At 29.0% G+C, this 12,822-nt stretch overlaps 1 protein-coding gene and 1 long non-coding RNA gene across 2 annotated transcripts in view; both read left to right on the forward strand.

Moving 5' to 3' along the window:
* The first annotated feature begins 4,228 nt into the window (after positions 1 to 4,228).
* crc (bZIP transcription factor crc) overlaps positions 4,229 to 12,822 on the forward strand; it is a 20,283-nt gene continuing 11,689 nt past the window's right edge. The window contains exons 1-2 of the mRNA XM_067047318.1: positions 4,229 to 4,388; positions 8,652 to 8,831. Coding sequence (XP_066903419.1) covers positions 8,708 to 8,831 — 124 coding nt within the window. The 5' untranslated portion in view covers positions 4,229 to 4,388; positions 8,652 to 8,707. The remainder of the gene's footprint in view (positions 4,389 to 8,651; positions 8,832 to 12,822) is intronic.
* On the forward strand, positions 8,842 to 9,898 carry LOC136795743 (uncharacterized). The gene is made up of 2 exons (XR_010843409.1): positions 8,842 to 9,508; positions 9,550 to 9,898. It is a non-coding gene; the product is annotated as an uncharacterized lncRNA (long non-coding RNA).

Genomic DNA, 12,822 nt, shown 5'->3' on the forward strand with positions numbered 1-12,822 from the left:
ATACATATGAACATGGGGTAGGCAAGATGAAATGGGAGAGGGTCCGCCCATTACACACACATAATTATATACATAATGTCTATTCTGAAACGTTGAGTAAAAGAAATCCGCGGCTCCCCCCTGCTCCCCTCTGGTTGGGCAGTTAACTATTCAGCAAATTAACACTAAAACCCCATTTGGTTTAAACGTTTTTTCTTTTTAAAGAAAAAACTAAAATTTATTTTTTTTATTTTGTTCATTTCGGGTTTCAATCGAATCCATTATAATTTTTATCCACACTTATGCTCCCTCCAGCTCCTTACCTCGCTCATATGAAAACAATAAATTAAAATAATCATCAATTACATTCTTTTATTATTTCTTTGAGATTATATGTAGATATTTTGAGATGCTAATCGATTGATATACATTTGATGAAAACAATCCATCCGTTCACCTAATACGGACGAATAAGCCAATCAAAATCATTTTATCAGCCAGTCTTCCTGTCTCTTCAGTAATGGGAGTTGTATTTGGGTGTTAGGTAACGCCTGGAAGCGTCCTAAAGCGTACATTTCTTTCAATATATGGGAAAAGAAAAAGGAATCAAATTGATTTTAATACCATGTAAACTTTTTTTTTTTGTTATTCAATACTTAACCAATACACTAATACATTGGTTAAGTATTGAATAAATGATATTAAAATGATTATTTATTAAAATATAACTATGGCTCTAACAATTTTTTCGAACACCTTTAATTGTGAAATTGGTTCTCCAGGCTTCCATAGTAAGCAGACCGCTGGGTCAGGTCACAGCGGTTCGGTCGCGTTCGCCTGTTTTCGGAAACATTCGGCATTTCCATTGAGTTAACGAAATAGTTTCCAGCCATGAGCAATTGGAGCTCTGGCTTGTATGGTTACTCTTCTTTTTTGTACCACATTAAAAATTTGGAATTTTTCAAAGACACACTCGTTCGAAATTTCGGCCTGGAAAATGAAGTTTTTATTGAGAATTAAATGCACATGCGTACTCATACGCACACTCAAGTAAAAAAATTATATTTTATGAGTAATTATGTATTTATTTTAGAAAATTTTTAGAATTCCTTAATCAAATATAGCAGTGTAATATTGTTTAATTATTTTGTGTTAGTAAAACAAACTATTTAATTCTTGTTCTTCGAGACTATAAAAAATTGTCTTCTTGCTCAACAATTTAATTCATCTGAGATGTTACAGCTTAACTGTGAATAAGTTTAAGCATGTCTAGAATTGTGCACTCCCATAAATTTTAAAGGAGTCTCAAGAATAAATTTCAAAAATAGGAAACTACGATGAATTTACCTAATATTCATTAATGTTTCAATCAATTTACTTCTTCTTTTTTTTTTTTTTTATTACTTCATTTAAAGTGTGATGAAACCCTAACTAAACCAAAAAAAAAAAAAGGATCTATAGCTTCCTGCTGGCAGAACTATTTATTTTTTAATGATTGGAGAAGTTAGCTAACTTCTCCAATCATTAATCTACGGTCAACTATCTACACCTCATTATTTATTTTTTATTTTTTAAGGGCTTGATCCTCTATGTCCTGAAGAAACCCGACTTCTGTGACCATCAGATTAGGCAGGATAGAGAATTCTGATTAAATTGAGTTTTTAAAGCAGCGCCTGTAGACTGTGGTCAAGGCCGTTTTTTTAGCAATTGGGGGCCCCGGGCACTTGAAGATATGGGGCCATGCTGATTAGACCATATATTTTCTCAACTACTTTGAATTATCAATGAAAATAAACGTCATCATCTTTTGAAATTATTATTTGATTTAATTTTTTAAACGTAAGGAACACTTTAAAAACTTTTTTTTTACATTTAGAAGTAGATTATAGGAGTTAGGAGGCTCTGAAGACCTAAACTGATTGTTCTGTTAGACACTATTTATTATCATTACGGCTATTGACAAGTCAACATTTTTGAACAAAAAATAATTTCAACATTTCCTGTTATTTTCATGCCATAATCTCTAAATTATGAGAAGCTTAACATTTATAAGATAATTATTATTGCATAAAAGAGTATTTTATTGAATTTATTTTTGTTGTTTAGTACCTACTTTTGATAAGTAATGTTTTTGTAATAATTGATTACTGGATTGGAAAAAATTATTCGAGAAAGTAGATAATTAAAATAAATATGATTATAAGTCTAGTTTACTTAATTTGTTTCCAATTATTTATTCAAACTTGGCATTCAGTGTTACCATTGCAATAACAAAATGGCGAATTTGTATTTGAATTCCTAAGAAATAATTTAAGCTCAAAATTGTCTTTCGTATTCATGTTATTTGTGATCCCATAAGTTATATGAAAAATTGTGGAATTTTTGTTTAAGTTCACTCGCAGAAAATTTTGATCCAGAATATATTGCGAATACACTTTTTTTTTTAGAATTCCTCATAATAGCACTCTAACAATATTTCATCAGATCAATTAAAGAAGTACTTGAGTTTTTTTCTGTAAAATTTTGTTTTGGGACAATAAAAAGTAGTACTGATATAAACAAATTCAATTAAAAATCTTGACATAATTTTGTGCTCATAGATTATTCTAATAAATTTGCGTTGAGGCTTTTCAGTAAACTAATTAATATTTTTTATGAAAAGGAAAAATTTGTCTTCATTTTGATTTTAGTTTCACGCTGACAATTATCTAACTATCAATGAAAATGTACAGGACCGTCTTAGACCAAGTAGGGGTTTCCGAGCAGTTTAAGATAAGATGACCCTCCAGATTAGGGAACTTATTTTCTCAACAACTTTAGATCATCGACAGAAATAAACTATGCGCTAGTTAAAATCTCTTACTTCATTTAATATTAAAAAAATTTTTTTTTTAAAATGCTACACGTATATAAGAGCTATTGTTTTTTGATTAGCAAAACTATGAAATACTTCTACAAAGTCTGTTTCTTTAAGTACAATTTTTTCCATGGACATCAGACATACTAAATCTTGTAGTAAATAATTACCTCTTGGTTCACTTTAATCTATCGATCACAGGAGTTAAAGGGCCCGATGGAACGCTGGGCCTTGGGCCCGTAGTGGAAAAATAGCATATATTAGTTAATTGTAATTTTAGTTATTAAATTCAATATAAATAAGATTTGAATCTTCATATAACTATCAAAATTGGTATTTAACAGACTCTGAACAGGTAGTTTCATTCTGAAACTCAAAGATTCTGTCGTAAGACAAGAAGTAAGAAAGTATTTCATTTTGTATGCTGTAAGAAGGCACCACGGCAGGGGCTTTTTATTTATTCGAATGATTAATAAATTAAAAAAACTTCCCTACATACATTTTTTTTAATCAGACGAGAGCAGAACTGTTCTTAGTTTAAAAATTGAGGGATTTTTTGTTTAATTATTTGAGTGGGGGCGTCAAAAATAAATCCACGTCTGTTCCCAAATGTTCCAGGTACGCCACTGCATTGGAATTTGTTTCTTATCTTCAGAAAAATTCTAATCATTTATTAAAATCCAATCAACAATTTAAAAGAGGTTTGTGATATTACCCAGTGGCATAGCGTGGGTGTCAGCCGCCCAAGACAGAAGGATATTTTGCCGCCCTCTTATTTAGTTATTTCAATATAAAATAGTAAAATATACAATAATTCTAAAGAACCTTTTGGCAAGAACAATCATATTTATTTTGTATTTTATAGATTACAAATAAAAATTCAAATGGTTCAATTTTTTTCAAAATATTATTATTATTATTTATTGTGAGCTTTTGCCGCCTCCTAGCCTCCACTACGCTACGCCACTGATATTGCATATCAAACACTTTGGAATAACGGATACTAAGCTAAATGAAAACGAAGTTCAAGACTGAGGCAGTAGTTTCCAGTAGTTCGACCTATTTCATGGAATTGCTTTACCAGTTTATTGATCACGTATTTAAATTTAACCTACCTAATGATTAAATATTAAGTAATATTCATAATTCAAAGAATAATCCATGTAAGCATGCGCGAAGTTAGATAGCGCGGAATGATGTAATACTTTGTTATAACAAAGTAGTTCTCAAATGTTTCAAATATCTCGGTAATTATCTGGAAAATATTTGAAATTAAAATTCCTGTAAATTGTTTTAGTTAATAATGTATTTATAATAATTTTTATTTTCTTTAAAATGTATGTTTAAAAGAATTTAGAGGCGGATGAATACTGGTGACATCAAGAAAAAAAGTGGGGGAAACGGAGAAATCGATCAATTAAGGCATTCTTTCCTCATGTCACTACGAAGCAGGTCATATTATTATTTACCGTTTAATATTGGTTGAAGATGGGGAAATAGAGGGCATTAGCCGCCGCGCACCTTGTGTGCAAAACAAAGTTATAAAAATGGGGTATGTACCAAATTTTAAATAATTTCTGTCATGGTTAGTTATGATTAAATATTTAAGTGTTACATCTGAACAGTATGTGCTCAATGGTTTTAATAGCTCTCCACTGAAGTATATTATTGTAAAATAAATTGTATTGTTTATCCAGTACTAAGTACATCTGTGAGTGTCAATAGATGTTTTTTAAAATTTAGGATATTTTCAAATCTAAAGCAGACCATCTGTCAAATATTTAGAAATACTAAACAAATTTTGTGGTGTTTTTTGTAATTATAGTGTACCTAAATAGTATAGTAAGTTGGGAGGGGTATTTGTATATTTGGCATCACCGTTTACATTATTACAAGCAAGGTTAATTTTTTCTTGTTATTAAGTGGTTGAATAGCATTTCAAGCATAATTAATTTGATTATTTTATGTGGCTATTAACGGTTTTAATTATTAGGTTAATTTTTATTCAGATCTATTAATATAGAGAAAAGGTACCTTAGCTATAAATATGCAATTAGTATTACTTTAAGAAATAATACTTTTCCACTATTATCTCTGATGTGTGCAATCTTAACATGCTTAATTTTAGGATCTTGATTGCTTTTCATAGATATTGCGAGTCGGATAGGAGATAAGAGCTTTCCCCCTTTTTAAAGTGATGGTGGGGTGATATTTTTCCAAGTATAGATCATAAAAGGTTAAATCACTTTGACTGTTTCCCTCTTTTGAAATTAAAACTTGGTCAGTTAAATATTATTTTAAATGAATGAACAATTCGTTCACTTATTTTGATTATAAATTAGTTCAATGTATTTTATTTGTATGCGTCCTTTTAAAAATCTGTTTATTCAATACTTGTGGTTATTGTTTTATACTTAGCAGTCAGGACTCATATTTATCATTACTTAGTTTATTGTTAGCATTCATAATTATAATTATTTAGTTAAATGTTCAATTTACATTAGATTACTATTCCATGTCTTTTGTGGATATTTAATGAACTTAGTATCCTGCCCTATTTTATTTTATTGCTTTCTCTTACTTTTATATGAAATAAAAGGGAATATTTCTATATTTTTTTAGAAACCATTATGATGGATAAGAACAAAATTTTTAATGACATGTTTAAAAATATTTTTAAGTTGTAAATTATTTTTATATTTTTAATTAGAGAAAAAGAACATAAAACAGAAAATAATCTAAATGATAAGTTTTAAACAAATTAAAGGCAAACATCCATTCAAACCTTGTGGGTTTCATATATGTACATATATTTGTTTATTTTTGGAAGCCAATCTTTTGTTTGTTTTTTAAATTTTCTTTTTGTTTAATTTTATAATAATTTATAAAAGGAAGATAGTCCTAGTGGTAGCGGTGAAAAGAACTTGAATAGTAAAATAAAACTGTTCATTCTTCCCACTTTGTTGGCCTTTCTAAATATAGAAAAGTTAGAGTATCAACAATAATTTACTCTTAGTAATAAAAATAATTTAATGTAAATTTAAACTTAAAAGATAATATTCTTAAGCATCATAATGGTTTCTAGAAAAAACGTGATAACAATACTTCCTTTTCCTGTATATTTCATATAACGGTAAGTTGAAGTAAAATAAAAAAGATAAAAGAAAATTATTACTTATTGTTTTCTTTCTTTCTGAGAAATATCAAAGCAATTCCATACTCTTCTGTTTACGGTAGAAGTAAACTGATATTTATACATAAACAATCTTACCTCCCAATAAGTTTTTGAAGTACTTTGTATATAAAATCCAATTTAAGATGAATGCCAGTTAAAACATTCACTGTTTTAGGTGTTATTTCAATTTAAATTTTGTTGTTTATATAACTAACATAGTCCTTTGAGTATTCCTGAAATTTCATCCTGGAAAGGAATGAACGTATCACTGATTTTCTTGAAAAATGGTACATTTGACAAGATAAAAAAAGTTTTTGTTTTATTATGGAATGGGCGGGTTCCAAAAGACATTACTGCAGACCGGGATTTTTATCTCTGCTTTGGTCCTTTTGTTGACAATATCAAATTTAGTAGTGTCAAAAAGTGGTTACAATCTAAAAAAATATACAATAAATATCTTTCATTTTCCGGATGTGCCACTATTTAAACAAAGCAGTAATGTGTTTCTTGTTGGAACGTCCATATTTAATTAATAAAGTTTTAATTTGACATTTATTGGATATTTGATTGTCGTAAGGTTTCTAATTATAGGACAGAGGAATTAATAAATTTATATCATTCTATTAAGATGAGTGGGGATGGAATGATCTTATGAAGGAAACTTGTAACTGCTTTTGATTAAGGTTTTTAACATCTTCCCCATCACTTTTATTATAATTTTCATTTAGAAATATATTTATGTATGTATAGTTGACCGTAAAAATTGATATACAAGAAGATGGTCAGGGTTGCGGTCAAAAGTGAAACAAAAATAGTTAACAACTATTTATTTTCCGACGTTTCGCCCCACTTTGCAGGGCTTCATCAGGGCTAAAAAGATACAAAATGATGATTGGTTATTGATCATTTTGTATCTTTTTAGCCCTGATGAAGCCCTGCAAAGTGGGGCGAAACGTCGGAAAATAAATAGTTGTAAACTATTTTTGTTTCACTTTTGACCGCAACCCTGACCATCTTCTTATATAGAAATATATTTATTTACAATTTATACATCTCAGTTAATTTAATAGAAGTTAATGCCCTGACATGTAATTTTGTATTGTTCTTTTTAGTTTATATAAATAATTAATAAGATTATAAATCTGTCTCAGTACTTAAAATAAATGATTGTTTTTTAACTATGGATACTTCATTATCTTAACAATGATTTATAGTAACAGGTATTAGCTTAATTAACACTTCATTGCAACAAAAAGTTAGATTTTTGGTGGTGTATAATTGAGTCTACAGTAGTTTCTTTTTTTTTTTTCTAAGAAGTTAAATGGCACATTTTATCAACTTTGAGAACTGAATTCCTTTTAATTGTTATTGATATTACTGATAATAGTAGTTTATGGCTGAATCAGCATTTTAATGACATATTTCATTTGTAACAGCTACTAAAAAAGGAGATGCTATGTTATGTACACATAGTGTACTTAAAATAAACTCTGAGAGCATTTTGTAATTTGGAATATAAAAAAAAAATTCATATCAAATTAACGTTTAGAAATTTTGGCATAATATTTCTGATTTCTGGTTACTTTTAAGTTGACGGGGTTGGCCTTGCATAGTATGAGATATTCCCTCACCTTGGTTAAATGGACCTTAATAGTAATTTTATTTTGATATAGCTTATTATCTCAGTGGTAGAAAATACTGTTCCATTTATTTCCGGTCTCAATCGGTTATGATTTTCAAGTCGTTAAAGATAGTTTTTTATAGAGGTGTCTAATGTGGTTCCATAAACATCATTTATAGTAGCTACTGACTATAGTGTTATTCCTTCAAATTAAAATACGAAATATGGTCAAGAGATCCTACCAGGAACGTTTCAATAGACCACCATCACTTTTTTAATTTTTGTTATGAAACCGGCGGCTGACTAGGTAACAAGCCTTTAATTTGGATTTAGTATACTCAAAAATTGTTAAGATAAAAATTCTATGATTTTTTTTAACATTTGGTTTATTAGAAGATTGATGAAAACTGAATAATTGGTTGTCCTTCAGGCTACCGATACTGTCTGACCAGAATGAGAACATCATTATTTATTTTATAGAGTTCCTCAAAACTATAGTCCATTCTCCTTTCTGGTTCTAGAAAGTTATGATGCTGCTTCAACATACTCTACCAATATGGCCACATTTGTCCTTGGTTCCTAGAATACCACTTCTGGGGATCATAAAAAGGAAATGGCTGTTAAATATTGAGGTTTTTTGATTCTGGAGGCTTAGTGTTCATATTACTTTGCAGTGGTGCTTATTTCACTCTTAAATCAGTCATTGAGATTCTTTGATACTGTTTTTCCTTGTATGTCTATTTATTCCCAGGACATTTACCAATATTTTTTTATTTTCTTAACCATTTATTAAATACTTGATAAATCATTTATTCTAAAGATTAATATTTAGCATTAAAATTGTTAATACCGGAAATTTTTGTTTAAGTATAAAATAAATCTTTTAGAAAATGGTTCGAAGGGTGGTACAAGCTTTAGAAGCTTGTAAACACCTAAGCGGTTATTAGGAATTAAGTTTATTTGTATAAAAATGTTATTATTTCTTTGAAAGATGTTTTAATTTTTAATTTTTTTTTCAGAGCCAAAATGGCGTTTTTTTATGCATTAAGTAGTAGTGAGTCAACGAAAGTGGGAGATGTCAACACAGATAGGATTATGGAAGCAGGAGCCAGTCTCTCCAGATTGGTTTGAGATAGATGATTGGGCAAACTATGGTGATACTACACTCCTTGAAGAAATTGATTTGATTATAAAAGATGGTACGCTATTTTTATTCAACATTGTATACCAAAATATGTCCCTTTTTGCTTCTAGATTGTTTTAAAAAAATTTATCAGATAAGGTATTACACAAATAAGTTAGCTTTGAGAGGAGACAAGTAATTAATAAAATATAAATTATTATTAATATTTATTATAATTATAATTTATTAAAAAGAGAAGATGATCAGTGGAGTCAGTTAAGCTCCACTGACTGCACCCCTGGCTATCATCTCTTTTATATTAAATCTACAGTTAGTATCACATACATTAGAACTTATTAATGACAAAGATATTGACAGTAAGTATAATGAAGATGGTTGTTGGGAGTGTGGTCAAGAGCTGATGAAAATACAGCAAGTGCTCAACTTCTTTTAATGTGTGATGATATTACATGTCACAATTGAGGCATCGAAATGGAAAAGGCTGTATGTGCCAAAAAACTAATTTTGAGAAAAAAAAACATGTGGCTGGCCATTTTTTTTTAAAAATTTTCGACAAATACAGCTCTAGGAACTAAACTGTTCAAGATAGGAACTTCCAGTGATTACCAGTTGATTGACACAGGCTTCTTCATCGTTATCCTGTCAAAATCTCATTTTTGTATTTCTGGTACTTACTTCCTTTTCCCTTTTCATTCCTCAATACTGATAGAAGATTTTTAAGAATCTCATTAGGTCCATAATCACTGATAGAAGATTTTTAAGAATCTTATTAGGCTCATAATCCTGAATAGAAACTTTGTATAAAACCAATGCCATCCTTAAGGAATTCACTTTATTTATCGTTTAACAGACACTCACTGATGTGTAAGCCACAATAGCTTACTTAAGGGTAAGGAGCAGAACATGCTTTTGTTGGAAGGAGAACCATTTTGGTTTGAGTTTGTGAGTGTAGATTTTCATTTTGTAACAAAATATAGGAATAAATCTCGACCTTCATATTGTTAAAATATGTAGGTAATCTGTATTTTATGTATGATGTTGAACACATAAGGTGAAATAAAATGAATGAACATACCATGAGGAAAAACGCTGATTTCTAAATGCTAAGGTGTAAAAGAAAAACTTCAAGACAGATCTTTAGTAGGAAGTAACTAGCGGACAACTACTGAAATAAGGCAGAACATAATGATTACAATAAAACAGGACATGAGATAAGAAAGTTTATAAGATGCAAATGTGATAAATAAATTTATTATGTATTTAGTACCAATACTCTGATAGAACTTTAACCTCTTTTCCTCAGATGTGTAAGAGCTAGTCAAATAGGTATGCAAGGCTCAGCCCAAGCCGGGAGTTTTCTTTATATTTGTTCTCAGTATGTACAACTTTGAAGTGGAGTCGGCCTGAACAATATAAGTCAAATATTTTTCTTTTTAACAGTTTTTATGAATTTACTTTAGATTTTTTTTTTTAAATCTTTCTAATATCCATTGGTAGCATTTATTATTAGTTTTAAATTCTTTTCATTAAGTTTTAAATGTTTTTGACAATTAGTTAAACTATGTATTCTGGGTCCAATATATTTATTAGAAGGTAATTTCATTGTATAATGAGAAGATGGTTGGAGTTGTGTGCAGTGTAGAAGAGAAATAAGGAAAAAACTTATCTACAGTGCCCACATTTCAGCCAGAATATCAAGCCATCATCAGGGCTAAGAGAAAAAAAACAAGATAACAACCAATGAATAATAGGACATGTAGAATAATTAGAAAATAACTGACATTGTAGATACATAAGTACTGTTAAAAATTCATGTCTTTCAACTTAATGTATCCATAATGTTAGTTATTTTTTTGTTTTCTAATCATTTTGTATATCCTTTTATTTATTGGTTGTTATCTTGTTTTCTGTTCTAAGCCCTCATGAAGGGTTGAAATTCTGACCGAAACATAGGCACTATAAATAAATTTTTGTTAATTTATGTTCTTCACTGACCATACCCCCAACCATCTCATTATATAAATCCATGGTAAAATATTAACTCATCATTAATTTCAGTATTTATGAAGATGCTCCATTTTATGTAGTTTTTAAATGAATTAATATTTATTCTTTCCTGAATTTGTTCTTACCTTGTGCTAAATTATTTATTTTTTCTATATCCGAATTTTAATTTTTTTTTTTTTAGTCTTATCAGATTTATTCACTACTATATTTTTTTATTCAATGATTCTTATATCTCAGGATTAATTTGTTTAATATTAATAATTTAGTTGTTTTTTAAACTTTAATAACTGTATTGCAAATATAATTTATTTTTTAGAATTTAGTTTGTATGAATTCTTTATAAAAGTCAGTCAATATCTGATTCATATTTGGTTTTAGATACTATTGATGCTGTAGTTATTGATTTAATTATCTGATTTTTTGGATAAAATGTTTGTTTTATGTCTAAAGTTAAAATATTATTAATTAATTAGAGAATTACAGTTAAGAAACTGAAAATTCATTAATGAAAAGTATCAATATTTTCAATTACAATTGATATGTTTTGGGCATATATTAGTATTTTTACGTATTTTTGAATAATTCAATTGACAACTTACATTATCTTTTTTGATAGCTAATCTGGCTAGTATTGTTCATATTTTATTTTCATTAAATGAATTGATTGAAGGAGATAAGTTCTACGATTTCTTCGATGATCAAATTAGTTCTATTGAAAAAATACTGAAGCACATCTAAAAAATCTACTATGATAAGTCTGAAAAAAAGAGCTAATAATTTTTTTAATGAAACAATAGAACTTTTTTCCTTTAGTAAACCCTCAAAATTTTGTGTGAAAAGCTATTTTGAAAATGATGTGTAAGTAGAATATAACAATAAATCTACTAAGCAGGCCTGTAGCTATTAATTTTTATCACATATTGGACTATAGTTATTGGACCTTGTGTAATTAATAAAAGGAAGATGATCAAAATAATTCTATATTTTTATTTTAATGTTTTTACATTCTTATATCTCAGGATTAATTTGTTTATTATTGATAATTTAATAATATTTATTTTTATTAAACCAAGCATATGTAGCATCCATATATATTTATATATAGAGCATCCATGGAAGGGGGAAATTATATTTAAATATATTTCCCCCTTCCTCTCTTAACAGTCTATTTTTTTGTAATCGTATTATACAATTGTAATAATGTTTTGGGGGTTCCTTATTTAATTTTGTTAACTTTACTGTGGTACAATCCTGCACTCAGTTGAGTACCTTCTTGATAGAGCTGCACCTTGTCCTCTGCACTCGTCCGGTAGGTTCAGCCTCTTGGTCTCAGTCTCAGGGGGGGGGGTCAAGCCCTTCATATCGTGAAATGCATGGGGCCCAACGCCACCCCCCACCCGTTAACAAACTCTCTGAAAAAGAGAGAATCTTCTATTTTCAGGCCAGATTTGAAACGGCACTGCTACAGTTATAAGCCAGTCAAAGTCTGCACTTTAACTCGTTCGGCTATGAATGTCCCAGGAAAGTGAAATAAAATTTGTTTTCAATCTTGGAAAACAAATTTATATATTATAATAATTTTTAAAATTATTAAAAATAAAAATAATAAGAATTTTGCTCGTTTTTATAAAACTTTCTTCAAATATAAGAGATAACTTGGGTTCAAATTTAAGAATTTTAATATCAAATAGATAATATAATTTTATTATATAGAAAGACTCTTAATCTCAGGGTGGATTTCTAGGCAATCAGAAAAACAGACACTTTTACTATTAACTTAATTAAATTAATATCTATTTTACAATGTATTCAAATTTAGTTATAACAAAACTAACCAAGTTCACGATCTTCCTTCATTGATCCTTGGTGTCTTCTTTTTTCTTATTGTTCTTGTCTTAGCGTCCAAAATGGCTTCCTCTTGACAGAAATTGATGAGGACCTCCTCATCCTGAAGACATAATTTCTCTTCGGCACCCCAGACAGGAATGATCCCTCCAAAAACAAAACCTGCCTTGAGGTTACATGTAAACATCGATTGT

The sequence above is a fragment of the Halyomorpha halys genome, unplaced genomic scaffold, assembly GCF_000696795.3.
Source record: "Halyomorpha halys isolate HHAL.00 unplaced genomic scaffold, Hhal_1.1 Scaffold208.1, whole genome shotgun sequence".
NCBI classification, from domain to species: Eukaryota; Metazoa; Arthropoda; class Insecta; order Hemiptera; family Pentatomidae; genus Halyomorpha; species Halyomorpha halys.